Source organism: Mesoplodon mirus (genome assembly GCF_964341445.2).
Source record: "Mesoplodon mirus genome assembly, chromosome: 8".
Lineage (NCBI taxonomy): Eukaryota > Metazoa > Chordata > Mammalia > Artiodactyla > Ziphiidae > Mesoplodon > Mesoplodon mirus.
The window spans coordinates 83,917,812-83,933,343 of record NC_138984.1 but is presented as its reverse complement, the minus strand read 5'-3'; the positions used below and the strand labels follow the sequence as shown (position 1 = coordinate 83,933,343).

General features: G+C 39.2%; 1 protein-coding gene across 3 annotated transcripts in view; it reads left to right on the top strand.

Moving 5' to 3' along the window:
* The window catches only part of ABCB11 (ATP binding cassette subfamily B member 11), a 104,572-nt gene that overhangs the window by 74,449 nt on the left and 14,591 nt on the right, over positions 1-15,532 (top strand). For 2 of the 3 annotated variants that reach the window (XM_082630371.1, XM_082630370.1), the window contains 5 exons: positions 4,761-4,925; positions 9,661-9,765; positions 9,853-10,014; positions 12,234-12,437; positions 13,707-13,948. In XM_082630371.1, the coding sequence (XP_082486497.1) occupies positions 4,761-4,925; positions 9,661-9,765; positions 9,853-10,014; positions 12,234-12,437; positions 13,707-13,948 (878 nt within the window). The remainder of the gene's footprint in view (positions 1-4,760; positions 4,926-9,660; positions 9,766-9,852; positions 10,015-12,233; positions 12,438-13,706; positions 13,949-15,532) is intronic. The other variant, XM_082630372.1, reaches the window with a different exon arrangement.

Genomic DNA, 15,532 nt, shown 5'->3' with positions numbered 1-15,532 from the left:
GTGGGCTCTAGAGTGCAGGCACACTAGTTGTGGCACACAGGCTTAGTTGCTCCACAGCATGTGGGATCTTCCTGGAGCAGAGCTCAAACCCGTGTCCCCTGCATTAGCAGGCAGATTCTTAACCGCTGTGCCACCAGGGAAGTCCCAATCATATTCAATTTTTGCATTTTAATTTTTTCCCCCTAGTTTCTGGGTAAATATTTGACAATAAAAGTAAGAGCGTTAGGAAGGAAGGAAAAGAAAATTCAATTTTGTTGTTTTTGTTGAAGCTGGTAGATGACTCAGCATTGTTGCAGAGAACAATCAGATTTCCTGGAGGTCTGAAGATCAGGTTCCCAGAGTTCTCATGAGGCAGGGAAAACTCAGAAGGGAGATATTTAAATAAATGGAAACCTAAATCAAATATAGAGATGAGTTTTAGAGAAACAAAAATGTTCCCCAACGCAGTGTAATTTTATTAAATTGACACTCTAATTTCTCTCTCTAGTTAAGGAAGGAAAAGGAAGAAGGGAAGAAAGTGACAGGGACACCAATGCGATTTTGCTAAAGCTTGAAACAAATAAAGGTCTTATGCTTATATTAATACTGCTCATTTGTAGGATAATTATATTAGAATCTTTTTGATTTGAAAATTAAGTATTTTTTAAGAGTAAACAACAGAATCAAGGTTAATAAAATTTAATCTTGTTTGGTTAAAATATGGACTTTCTCATCCAAGTACATTTTAAAGTTTTTTAATAGTTAACTAAATTCTGTAAGATTAAGCACTGGCAAAGTTCCTTTTTTTTTTTTTCTTATTTTGATGAAGAAGCTCTAACCTGACCTTCTGTTAATTGGGAGATGTTCTACCTTCTGTGGCAGTGCAAAAGTTTTACTTATATAAAGGAGTTATCTCCACCTTGTGGTCTCTTAGAGTTTTGACTCCGAAAACTTCAGGAAATGGTTTCAAAAGTCTGTCCTTCCAAACTCTAAGTGGGGTGTCTGACCCAACATCTCATAGTTAGCTGGTGACAGAGCCATGACTACAGCCTGTTTTCTCTTCCTCTCCAAGCTATACTCTTGGCTCTCATAAATGGAGTCAGATCTTAGTTACAATGCTGACAAAATTAAGATTAGAATTAGGGGAAACCTGCAGGCTAGAGGTTCCAGTCTCTGATATCTAGGCATCTCTTTTAGGGAAACTAAAAAGGTAGAATATATAGGAGATTGAGTCAAGGTCAAATATTAGAAATCCATAGCTTCATCACAGCTAATTTGGAGACAGGGTTTAGGCAATGGTTGAGAGATAGGACAGAGGATCTATAGAAATGACTATCAGTTTTTGATTATTTGGGGAATCCCTGCTTCTTGGTCATAGTTACCATTTCCTATCATCATATCTTAAAGTCGTTATCGAGGCAGGAGACCCCTATGGATTGGCATGACAAAGTCAATGTAACAAAGTATAGAAATAGGGACATAAGACTTAAGTAGGAAGTTATATTTTCACCTGACCTACACAAGGAGATGGAAGGAAGGAAGCTGGGAAAAGCTCATTGTCTAGCATTGTACCATCTACATTATAAGTGAGTGATCAGTGCTTTTTAAATAAATGTTTTGTTGCATGTATGCGCCACGGGCATAAAAGCTTCATTCATTCTTTCATCCAATAAACACTGATTGCACACCTATCACGTGCCAGGTATTGTGTTAGGGATGCAAAGATGAACAAGAGCCACTGTCCTTCTCCCTGCACTGGAGCTGCTAGCAGGATCCTTCATGACATATGATAAATAAATGAGCACTGTGCAACTTGACATTGACACAATAGAGGCAGGAACCCTGCAGTGAGGAAGCATATATAAACTTTAATAATTGTATCTCTCTGTGAGTTACTGGTTTGCTATATATATATATATATATATATATATATATAATCTTTAGCTTTTTAGCTTTTTTTAGATGAGTAAATTCGTCCTTAGCTTTGCAAAATCCCAGAGGTAAAAACCCTTCTGTACATAGTGACTTTAATTTTCTTTTATTCTTCTACTGTCTTTTAGCAATATCAAATAAAAGTCAATCAAAAGTCAATTACTGGGCTTCCCTGGTGGCGTAGTGGTTGAGAGTCCGCCTGCCGATGCAGGGGACACGGGTTCGTGCCCCGGTCCGGGAAGATCCCACATGCCGCGGAGCGGCTGGGCCCGTGAGACATGGCCACTGAGCCTGCGCGTCCGGAGCCTGTGCTCCGCAACAGGAGAGGCCACAACAGTGAGAGGCCTGAGTACCGCAAAAAAAAAAAAAAAAAAAGTCAATTATTCAGGGACAGATTTCCTAGTTTTTACATCATTCAATCTTAATAGCCTCATCTTTTGGGGGGTTGGGGCATAGTTTCCTTTAAAGTCAAATTTTTAATGAAAGGGGAAAAAACAAAATTATTCAAATTAATTAAATTTTGCTTCCTGTTAGCCTATCTTGGAATGCTAACTACTGGACAAAAGGTACTTCATACTGCTTTTAGATGTCTTTGGTTTTGTTGTTAAGGTTTAGGGATACCTTCAGATATCAGAAGACCAGGGAAATTTGTATCATATCAGACTGTGGGTGGACCATCTTGTGGGACAGTGGTTCCAGGAAATGTTGGAGTTTAATGTCCCTAGATGGTATAGCACAGCTGACACTTTCAAAACATTCAAACATGGCACCCCAAACGTTTAGTTCTGGAAGAAGTTTTGGAGATTGTGTACTGCTGAGGACCTCAAAAAATGGGCTTTGTCATCAGAATTACCTGAGGAGTATTTTTTAAAACACAAATTCACACTTAGGCTTACTAAAATAGAATTTCTGTTGATGGGACCCAGGTATCTGTAATTTTAATCTTCGACCCACATGAGTCTGGTAAGCATCCAGAACTGGACACCAACCACTGTTTAGAACTGTAAAGGGTCTGATATTTTGCTCTATTGCAAGCTATAGCCTGACCCAATTTCATGGATGCTGGCAGAATACACAAGAGCTCTGCATCAGAGACAAACGACCTTTTACTCAGAGCACAAGCAGGAGCCAGAATATAGCATTTGCACTAGTTCCCCAGCCCAACCCCACTTCCCGTTAAGTTGATGCAAAGAGAGCCAGATGATACCAGCAAATGAACAGGGAGAGGAATCCTGGGCTTGAGGAACCTGATGTTTTTATAATGGGCAATAAGCACATCTGTCCTTTTCTTGGGATGGAGACACTACCTCTGTCCTCCAAGGCTATTTCCTGTACAAATATGCTTGAAGAAATAGCCTGAACAGAGGAAGTCAATGCCTCTTTTCACAAGATGTGCAGAAACATGAGAGACCCATAGAGAATTGTCTTCCCCACACAACTTTCCTTTTGAGGAGGAGGTAACTGAGCCTCAGAGAGTTAAAGAACTAAGTGATATATTCCATTAGTGACCATATGAGGCCCATCCAAGAACCTCATTCTTTCTACACCTGTTTCCCTCATGCTTTCCCAGCCACCTGTCTTCCTCTCTGCATTGATTTCCTAGAGTTTAGTAAGATGTCAGAGATGAAATCATTGAAGGATTTGCTGCATGAGTGAGTAGTAATGACAAGTGCAACTGTTGAGGGCACGCCAAGAGAGAACTTGAAATGGAGGCATTGACAAATCTATCACCAGCTGAGCTGCCTTCATCCATCCTATTTGGCTTGCAACTAGAATGAGAGGGACACCAGCCTTTTATTTCAATTGACTTGGTAATGCAGACTTTGACTTTGGAAGCAAAAGGATAGTATTTGAAGTTCCTTGCTGTCTTCTGTTCCTGACATTCAGCTCCCTAGGGCGTAAATTACTGCGTATTAATGAAAGAGAGCACTAATAGTTTTGTAGTCAATTTGCTGTAGACATTTTTAGTATATTTTAATAGAAAAAGTAAAAAATAAATCAATACAGATCTATATACGTCACCTAAAACCCTTTCTCGAACAAAGTGGGCAATAAATTTAACAAATTATTGAATAATGGGCCTAAAGACCAAGCACTGAACAATATCTATAACAAGGAAAAATGATGGTAAAAACGATGATGTTCTGAATATATTTGCCTTTAAGAGGATAAAAATTTGCTAGCTCTGACACTTTAATGGCAACTAAAGAAATTGAAATGGGGAAATTTTGAAATAATTTTTACTCCTTGTGAAGAAAATGCAGAATTTAGAAATCCAAATTGATTACCATTTACTTCTGGGCACTAATTAAGGAAAACCTTAGAGAAAACATGCAATTGATAACCATCGACACCGCTTAATACATTTTTAAAATTATTTTGCCTTGTTTAGATACACTGGCCTGCCCTAGAGCTTTAGCCAGTTACAAGATTTTAGAGCTTTGACATTTATGAAGGACATATCTTGAAAATTTCACAAGTCCTCAAATATGTAAATACCACTATAGCACAAAAACTTTCTAAAATTGGGGGGTTATTTTTCTTACAGATCCAACATATTTATTACTCCCCAAGAGTTAATACCTATGCAATTGTGAAATGAGAACTACGAGCTCACCTTCAGATGAGCAGACACTCTAAGATCGATCCCATCCAAGTCACAGCATGGTGGCAAGCAATTCAGAACGATTTTTCACAAAATAACAAATCACTTCGTCTCATAGATCTTTAAGGTCACTCCTAACCAATCAAACCATGACTCAAATCTGTGAATACCAAAGGGTCTGCTGTATAACAAAAGAGTATATGCAGAAATTTAGATGATTAATGTAACTCCCTCTTCCCTCAAGGACAAGAACATTCCTGTGGAAGAAGAAATTGAACCTGCCCCAGTGAGGAGGATTCTGAAAGTTAATGCTCCAGAATGGCCCTACATGCTGGTAGGGGCTGTGGGCGCAGCTGTCAATGGGACAGTCACACCCTTCTATTCCTTCTTGTTCAGCCATATTCTTGGGGTAAGCAAACAGCTGGACCAGCTTTATTCTCCTCCTACCTTTGGTTTGTCTATCAGTGGATACTGTCATTTTTGATAGGTTGACTCTTTGTTGTAATGTATTTAGCTCTCTTTTATTTTTAAGCTTTTTTTTAGCTCTTTTTTCTCATCTCTAAAGGATTAAAAATGTCTCGAGTCTCCATCACACAGGAGGTAAGAAGGTGAAGCGGTATTTTATTTGGGCTGGCAGCACCCTCCAACAGGCATTGTGTCTGTAAAAAAACAGCACTATGGCTGCAAATTTAGTGTCAAAAGAGGGCAGTTTACCTATATGCAAACCAAATCAGAATGCAAAGCAGGTTGGTTGAATAATACAAAAGGATTGGGGGGCCATTTTGCTCTTGCTGAACAGCTGAGGTACAAAGTTTGACTTGAAATAGCAGGTGTTCATGCATGTTGTATAATGCTCTTCTCTTCTGCTGGTTGCACCATTGAAATGGGGAGGTGGGGAGGAAACAGGAAAAGGAAGAGAGAAGTAAAATAAGGCATGGATAAAGAATAAGCTTATTTCAGTTTTTCACCTCCTAGGGGTTTTGATATTCTCCATCTGACTTCATTGTTATAATAAAATAATAATAATAATAATAATGACTACAAACAATAATTAGGCACTATCTAAGAACTTTGTATACAGTAGTTCACTAAACTTTTCTAATAACCACCTGTGGTAGGTATCCTTATTGATCCCATTTGACAAAGGAGCAAACCAAGGCATAAAGAACTTAGGGGAGTGAGTGGTAGATCTGGGATTTAAATCCAGGCAGTGTGACTGCAGAGCCAAGTTCCAATAAAACCTTAGCATTGCAAAATTAGTTCTCAATAATCTATCACATTTTCTTAGTTGAAATTTACACACACACAAATCCTGTGAGATCAACAAGGAGGCAAACCTAGAATCTAGAGAACTGTAACAACTTGTTCAAGGTGACACAGCGTCACATTGGGTGATGGGACCAGGACGAGCACCAGCCTTTTTGAAGGATTTGTGAGAGTCCTAAGTTTTAGTTTCCTCCTCTGCTGTTCTTTCTCTCTTGCGGTCTCTCTGTCAGAGTTCCTGACAAGAAGTTAAGTCCCCTCAGACATGAGTTGTATAGAAAGACTTGTATAGTCCACAGGCAAAATCAAATCAATCCTATAGGGAGGGCCTCAGCCACCGCTTCAATTTTCACACTGCCCCCTTGTGTTAAGTGAGGAAATCATCAGAAAGGTAGGAAATTGGAAACACAGGGGCCAACTCTGGTAAACTGAATGTCTGGTTATGCTGAAAATATTTTAATAATTAATTTATATTCATTAATATCTAGTAAATACCATACCCTAAACATAATAGAAATGTTCTTTTATTCACTCAATAGGTATTTTTTGGTTATCTCCCCTAGACTAGGGACTTGGGAACACAGTGTCAGTCAGGGTGCCTTCCCTAATGCAGTTTCCAGTCTATGAGGAAGACAGACATTAAAACAAAAAATCCACTGATCATTCACCAAATATTTAGGTATCACTTACTTTTTTCCAGACACCATTACTGGTATTAGGAGGAGCAAGAAAACCAGAGCCCTCCTGCTCTCATAAAGCTGACATTCTACCAGGGAGAGGCTCTGGAAATGCATTCCACTGAGCAGTGATGCAGATGTAGAGGTTGTAGGGGGTGGCACTGAATCTGTTAAGACCCAAGACTATGCCCTAGATGTTCACTTTTAAAATAATTCCAGGATGTCAACTTCTTTGCTGCTCATCTCTTTCTCTCTTATAAATGCAGAGTATGGAATGCATTCACTCAACTTCACCCAAACCCTGTGTATGAACTGCTTTGGGAAGAGTCCTGGGTTCCCTGCCAGGAGACTTTTTTTCTGCCCTGGGGTCACATCATGCCACTTCTGTGGGTCTCAGTTTCCTTAACTATAAAAGGAAGGATTGACAAAGATGATCTGTAAGATAACTTCTAGCTCTAGTGGTCTATGAAATGGCCAAGTCAAAAAAAATTTGATGATCCAGTTACAACCCCTGCCCTTGGTTATTGGTGGTGAGAATATTCTCTGTGATTCTTCTGGTCACAACCAGAAAATCCTAGCCTGAGCAATTCAGCTTTTCACTTAAGGACTGAAGGATCAGAGTAGCAGGATTTAGTTGGTGAAATCCAAAATCTGCTCATCGTTAAGGCTCTCACAGGGTTATATTTGCTAAGAGGATAAAGCTTTACTATTTTTCTTCTTTGATAAAGAAGGTTGTTTTTGTGTGCCTCTTAGCATAATTATCACATATTCATCAGTGGGTTCATGATGCTTTCATCTCATAGGGTATAATCATGAGTCAGATAATAGTCTGGTTTTAATTGCACTGTTTTCATTCTGACATATCTAAAGGGCACAATATTCACAGTTGGTACTGAGACCACAGTTTGGAAGGAGGACCCAGCAAATGATTGGGCATTAGGGGCCTGGTTGCTAATCTAGCGAAGCCTCAATGTACACGTAAAGCATAATTTCTCTGGTTCACTTTCCCTGGGTTTATTTGACTTGGAAAAGGTGCCAAGTGTTCCAAGCACTGCAGTTTGGACATAGCATGCTGGGGAAAAGCATGAATGCTGGAGTCAGCCAGCCCTGGACTTGCTGCAGGTCTCTGCTCTGTGCTGTCTGCATGCATCTGGGCAAGTGGTTTCCCCTTGATGAGTCTTAGCTTCCTAATCTATAATATGGGGTGAGAAAATCTACCTCACTGGGTTGTTTTAAGAATCCTAATTTAAGGAAATCCTCATTTAAGTTAAAGTAGGTTAAGTAACACATTTGCATCTGGTAAATAGCAAGAGTCTAGAGAATGTTCATTTTCTCCTTAAACAAACTTACCTTTACAAAATGATGTAGATGTGTGCTTGAACTACAGCTAGTCTAAAAACAGAAGAACCAGGAGATGGGCAGTCCTTTGGGTTGCATTTCAGTAAGAATGTACAAAGAACTCACGCAGTAGAGTTTGTGGTTGGGGGGGGAGAAGATTACAGACATCTGATGTCCAATCTTGAACGTAATATTAGCCAAACATTCTTTTTTAACACTGAGAAGACGGGTAATATCAAGAGCCAAGAGAGCGTGCCCAGAAGAAAACCACTGCACTGGAATCTGGAAACCAGGCATTTCCTTATCTAATAATAACCACCAGCTAAATGAACTTGGACAAAGGACTCAATCTTGTGGGCTTTAGTTTCCCATCTATAAAATAAGAGTTAAACTGGCTAATATGCAGTACTGTAGTCCATGATTATAATAGGTGACCTTAGAGAGGAATGAGAATTGTGGCATCACCGTTTGGGGTTTGTGGGGATTTGTATAGTGATTTTTAAAACCAAACTGAAATATGTCTTTAAGTCCTTGTATTTGTAAACTGTAAAGTAAACTTACATGAGTTATTCCATGGTGGGGTGAATGACTGTAGCATCTTTTGAACCCACTTCATTCATTAAGAATGAATGTATTCTTTGTTGCTAAGAACCATAACGGGCCCAAATGCTCTGTCCTAAAAACAGTACATCTCATTAATTTAGAACCCCTCTCCCTACTTTGGAATTTGTGATAATTTCAACGGGTTACTTCTGCTTTACAAAAAAGGATTTGTTAATGGAGTAGTATACATTGTTTACAGGAGATTTATTTGGCATATAACAGGCATTCGATAAATATTTGTTGAATAAATGGTTTCCTTTGAGCAACTGCTTTCTGGCATTGTTCTAGTTACTCAAATTAATGCAGAGCAATAAGGAAGGATTTATTGTGCAGCTCTCTAATAACTAGCTTTTCTGAACTCTCACAGTTCCCTCACTTAGTCTGAATTAGGAGAGTTTTGATGTACCTAAAATCTATTTCACTGTAGGGCGATGTCATTAGAATATGCAGCTATTCTTTCCATTTTCATATTGCAACAGCTTGGGTCCCAATCAGTTACTTGAGCATGTGCCTGTAAGTTCAGAATATACTTATGAGTATAGTTTACCACTTATTATAGACTGAAAAAAAAAACCCACTCATAAGTTCCATAGTTTTTTGAGGGGAATGTTTTCAGCTTCTGGTGATTTAGAAGCAGCAATTTCAGCCTCTGATGGATGGAAGCTTTTCTGTCCTAAGACAATTCCAGTCAATGCCTTGATAGCTAGTTGCTTTTTTGTGTGTGTGTGCCAGTTGCTTTTATAATGATTCTATTATTTGTATATATATAAGTAATCTATAAAACTAATAATAGGCGAGGTACCAGAGTGGGAAAGCCATCTTTATTATTGGGGAAAGACATAGGTCATATTACTTTGAGTTTTGTCCTGGAATAATATTCTCAGATTCTCAAGTAACTTTCCCCCTTCTTTTCTTCCTCCTTTCTTTTTTTCCTTGCCTTATTATGTAAAGAATTTGAGGCATTTCATCATATTTTTCATCTGTACCAAAGAAAAGCCAATACAATTGCCTACATCAGGCAAAGAAACGAGACAAAAATTCTGTCAGTCATAACCACTGGGTTTCATTCACCAGCCTTCCTTCCCCCACAGAGAATTAAGTGTACATGTTCATAGTTAACTTTGGTTTAATGCTAGTATGTTTAAAGTGAACTGGTTTTTAACCCAAAGCCTAGAGAAATTTCTCTTAAACATATTTGAATTGATTTCTTTTGCTATTGTTTGTTAATACTAAAGTTACTTCCTTGCTTACTGTCTTGCAAAGACTTTTTCAATTCCTGATAAAGAAGAACAAAGGTCCCAGATCCATGGTGCGTGCCTGCTCTTTGTAGCAATAGGCTGTGTATCTTTTTGCACTCAATTTCTGCAGGTAAGGAATTTTATTTTTCAGTAAGCGATTTAGTTATTTTCCCCCTTTTCCTGTTAAAATATCACTAAAGACTCCTTTATGTTTCAGGGATATGCTTTTGCTAAATCCGGGGAACTCCTCACAAAAAGGCTACGTAAATTGGGTTTCAGAGCAATGTTAGGACAAGAAATTGGCTGGTTTGATGACCTCAGAAATAGCCCTGGAGCACTGACAACAAGGCTTGCTACAGATGCTTCTCAAGTTCAAGGGGTAAGCCGTGGGGGAAACCAGGCATGTAGTAACTGGAGTAGATTTTCTTTCCTTTATGTATTCCAATAATCACGTAATTACAATAACCACGTACATATTTCCCATGAAACAGGAACTCGCGGGGGGGATACCCCAGAGCTACATTTTCGCCCATTTCCAAAGCTGACGAACAGCAGCTAAAGCACACTGTCTCCTAGGTAGTGCCCAGAATCAGTGTTATGGCATGAATCAAAATCTGTCAGAGTTTTGCATTTCCTCTGAGTCTAGCAATTGAGAAGAATTTTCCCTCCTTTCTCAGATCGGTTTTTTTTTAGGCCCAGAGGCTCAGATTCCACGAGACTTAATGGCGCCCGCAGAGGGTGTGTGTGGAAAAAAGCCTCCTTCCACAGGTGCCTGGCTTGTAAGTTAGTCTTGGGAAAAGAAGCTGTTCTAAGCAGCCCAGCCGGGAACCTGAGGGAAAGACAGAGATGATTGCTATCTAGAATCCTGACACATTCCAAGGGCTGTCTTTTCTGACTAAGGGAGACTAAGCTGTGGTTTCTAAACCCCAGAACCTGTAGCCTTGTTCAGGAGATTTGCACAAGTGTACAAGATGAGGCTACACCTTTATTAAACCAGGCATTTGGGTTAAAGGGATAAGAGTTCAGTTTGCCTCTCAACACCACTGCTCACTTTCCATGAAAATCAGAAAAAGAGGAAAAAGAAAAGTCATGGTTTGTCCATGAGGCTCTTGGAAGAAAAAACTCACTGGATTTGTAGTGCTGTACTGTATATCTCGACTTCTACCAGCTGAACCAACAATATGAACCATGATATGGAGAATTTCAAAGGAACATGGAATCCTCTTTAGAGGAAAATCCCTGTAAATTTTTCATTTTGATCATTCTACGCTTTTTCTATTGTATAAATAGAAAATGTGTTTCCCACAGTCATTGGGTCACACCGTACATATTATTTTGTAATCTTTCTTTTTTCTCCTGAAACAATCTGATGTGAGCATATTTTGGTCCTTATATATGCTTCTACAATGAATTTTTAATGAATGCTTAATTCATCATTTTAATATATCATCATTTCTCAAAGAATTCCCCGTTTAGGTCCTCCCTCCCCACATAAGCAATTTATATCATTTTGCATCAAGCTTGTGGCATACCCTTGACTATATTTTTAGTTCTCAAAATATAATCACTGGATCAAAATGTATAATCATTTTGAAAGGTTTTAATATGCATTGTCTTACTGCTTAAAGTTTTTACCAATTTTACTCTCAACATTTGCATATTCTAGTGTCTAGTTTACCTTATTCTTGACCTTAGATTAAATAAATAAGCCAAAATCTCATCTCTTCTATTTCTGCAACCTTCAATCTGCAAGGAGCTTTTATAGGTTATTCATTATCACTATAATTAATCTCACGCTGACTGGTCTAGCTCTGATACCCATGAAATGAAATTAGTCAATACATGAGCTCCCAAGAAGGTGTGAATAAGATGTACTTTTATTAATCCAGCCTTCAAGTGCATTGGGGGGGCTCTTTAATTAAAAGACCCTCCCTTTTTAAAACAGAACTACCATATGATCAGTAATTCCACTCCTAAGTATATACCCAAAAGAATTGAAAGCAGTGACGAAACAGATACTTGTACACCCATATTCGTAGCACCATTATTCATTATGGCCAAAAGGTGAAAACAACCCAAGTTTTCAACAACAGATCAATGGATAAACAAAATATGGTATATACACACAATGGAATATTATTCGGCTTTAAAATAAATGAAATCCTGATACCTGCTGTAACATGGATGGATCTTGAAAATATTATGCTTGATAAAATAAGCTAGACACAGAGGGATAAATATTATATGATTCCACTTATATGTGGTACCTAGAATCGGCAGAGTCATGGAGACAGAAAATAGAATAGAGGTTAACAGGAGCTGGCTGGGGAGAGGGAGGAAGGGATGTTAAATTGAATGGGTATAGTTTTTGTTAGGAATGATGAAAAAGTTTTGGGAATAAATGTGATAGTTACAATTGTGAAGGTATTTGATGCCACCGTCTTGTATGTTTAGGAATGGCTAAAATGATAAACATTGTTATGTATATTTTATCAAAATAATTTTTAAAAACCTATCTGTTTGCTACAAAATAGCTTTTTCATGATATTTAGTTAGAGACCGTGTGTCTGAAATTGGTTGATCACTTTTGGCTTGCAGGCTGCCGGCTCTCAGATCGGGATGATGGTCAATTCCTTCACTAACATCACCGTGGCCATGATCATCGCCTTCTTCTTTAGCTGGAAGCTAAGCCTGGTCATACTGTGCTTCTTCCCCTTCTTGGCTTTATCGGGAGCCATACAGACCAAAATGTTGATGGGATTTGCCACTAATGACAAGCAGGCTCTGGAGGTCGCAGGACAGGTAATCTCCCAGACCCACTTTTCAGACTGCTTATGGCTGAGTGGCTGTCAGACTGCTAAGAATGAGGGGTGCAAACAGACTTAAGGAAGCTATCAGCCTACAAACATTCATGGTTAGAAACTTCCCATTAGCCTTTTTCATATATGCCTCTGATGATATGAGGTTGAGCAGGTGTGGAGAAATAGTGGGGAAAACACAGAGGGTTACATGTTCAGTTTCCTGTCAAACAGTTATTTTTTCTACATCCCAGTTTGGTGTAGTATTCTCCTTTGCAAGAGAGGATAGTTCACTTTCCTGTCTATTTGGTTTTTTCAGCTTAATGGTTTCTGCAGGTCATGCCACCCACACAGAGAGGAGTTACTATCTTTTTAATGGCACATGCTTTTAACTTTCACATTTCAGTGTCTGCCTGACTTGGGGCAAATGTCTTTCCCAAAGAGAACCATGAGATATATACAGTTTAGGTCTCGAATACACTTAGGTTTTAGCTATGCACTTTTAAGAGTATGTTCTAATTAAATCTGGTTATCAGAGGTAAATGAAAATATGGTGGCATAGACAGATATCAGGGATAAGGAATCATGCACACACACATAAACACACCCTCGCCTTTTAACAAATTTACTATAAACTGGGTTTTTTCTCTTTAAAGAAGGAATGTGAACATTGCCCAAGTAGGCAGAAGCCAAAAGAATTTCATATGCCAACAGGAGGAAGTAGCCCACTTTTGTACCTTTTTTAGGATAGCACCCTAATTCAGAAACAGTGGTTATTTACCCTAGAGTAGAGATTGAAACAAATACAAATTCGTAGTATAGACTAAAAGATAAACTTCATACTCAGTTTTAATCTATCTTATATAGTATTTGGTCATAATTTTTTAAGAAATAGAATCTAATATTTTAGGTTTATATTATTAAACAATCTTTTTCTCTCAGACACATCTAAAGATACCATTTTGAACATTTCAAATGAATTCACAAAGATAGCCTTGTGTACCGTTTTTCCCCCTCTTCTCTCTTCCTCAACAAGTAGAGGCAACAAAGCCATGTTAGGATCAAGTAGAACTTGTGTTGAACTGATAGAATGTCTCAGGGTCCAGTCAAATTGATCTCCAGCAGCTTCTCTATGTTCCCAGATGATGCCCCCATCTGTGCTGTATACTGCCTTCTGTCATTTGCACCAGATCTAATCCATGTAATGGTTGAAAATGTCATGAAAGCAGTTATCTCTGCTCTTTTATTTCTAAAACTCTTTTTCATTCTTCAGATTACAAGTGAAGCCCTCAGTAATATTCGCACTGTGGCTGGGATTGGAAAAGAGAGGCAGTTTATAGAAGTGTTTGAGGCTGAACTGGAGAAGCCATACAAGACAGCCATCCGAAAAGCAAATGTTTACGGATTCTGCTTTGGTTTTTCCCAGTGCATTGTGTTTGTTGCTAATTCTGCTTCCTACAGATATGGAGGTTACTTAATTTCCAATGAGGGGCTCCATTTCAGCTATGTGTTCAGGTGAGGACTACCTGGCCAAAGTCATAAAAGATCAGCACTCCAGGGAGGAATGGTCTGGTTCTATCCATTAGCTTCTGCTGCTTAAACCATCCCAAACATGGTGTCTTAAACAGCTCAGATTTATTATTTCTTAAAGATTCTGTGTGCTGTCAGGGTGGTTCTTCTGGACTGGGCTGACTCAATCAGGCTTCTGAGTGCCCATCTCTCTCCACATGGCCTCTTAGCAGCTGAGCTTGTTTTCTTCACATTGTGCTCTCAGAGTTCCAAGTGCAACAGAAGATTGCAAGCCCCAACATGCGAGCACTTGCCAACTCTGCATGCATCACATTTTCTAATATCTCTTTGGCCAAAGAAAGTCATACGACCAAGTCCAGATTCAGACAAAAGAGGAACGGACCCCATCTTTTGATGAGAGGATCTGATAATTGTTTCTACTTTACTCTCACACGGCTATCACATGGCACTGACACCTGATGGTTGTCCTACAGTTCAATTTATCCTGACACTATTTACCTGGAGATAGCGTTGGGTCCTCCCACAGGTTAAGGGCTCAGTCCTACAAGACTGCCCCTCCCCCAACCCTCCACACAAAAGCAAGTCCAGGTCATCACCTGTGCTTCTGACCAACAAGCTGTAGACCCAAGGTTCCCATGACCTCATCCTCAGCTTTGATTAATATGGTAGAGTGGCTCACAGAACTCAGAGCAACATGTACTTACTAGATTACCAGTTTATTACAAAAGGATACAACTCAGGAACAGCCAGATGGAAGAGATGCATAGGGTGTAGTATGTGGGAAGAGCTTGGAGTTTTCATACCCTCGCCAAGAATGCCACTCTCCTCAAATCTAAACGTGTTCACCAGCCCAGAAGCTCTCTGCACTCTGTCTTTTGGGTTTTTATGGAGGCTCCATCACTAGACCTGACTAATTAAATCATTGACCATTGTCGATTGAACTCAATCTCCAGCCTCTCCCCTCCCCTGAGGTTGGGGAAGGGACTGAAGTTCCACCCCTCTAATCTCATGGTTGGCTCTCCAGGCGACCAGGCCCCATCCTTAGGTTATCTAGAGTTTTTACCAAAGTCACTTCATTAACATAACAAAAGACACCTCGGTCCTCTCAAAACTTGGGAAATTCCAAGGGTTTAGGAGTCTGTGCCAGGAACTGACAAAAGACCAATATAGTTTTCTTATCATAAGTCACAATATCGCAGAGGAATAAAAAAATCATATTGCAAAAGGGTGTGTACAGAGTAATATGACAAATTAAGCATTTTCACAATCTACCATACTGGTTAATGCTGAGAAAATCTAAAGTCCTTGAATAAGATGGTTCCTAGAACTACCTTATTTGAACTCTACTTTTTGTAAATAAGGCACATGTCTAGCTGACTCTTCCTAGGTAGAGACAGCAAAGACTAGTCAGGGGAATTTTGTTCTTTTGTTTATAGCTGCAGTCTGCTCTTCTAATAAGGTTAGCTTTGAGTCCAGTTTCTCACATTTCCAGACACCTAAGGGTGTCAGGGTACCAAGGGACTGGGTGCACATGCATATGGGTGTGGTGTGATGGGGCAGGGAACCTTG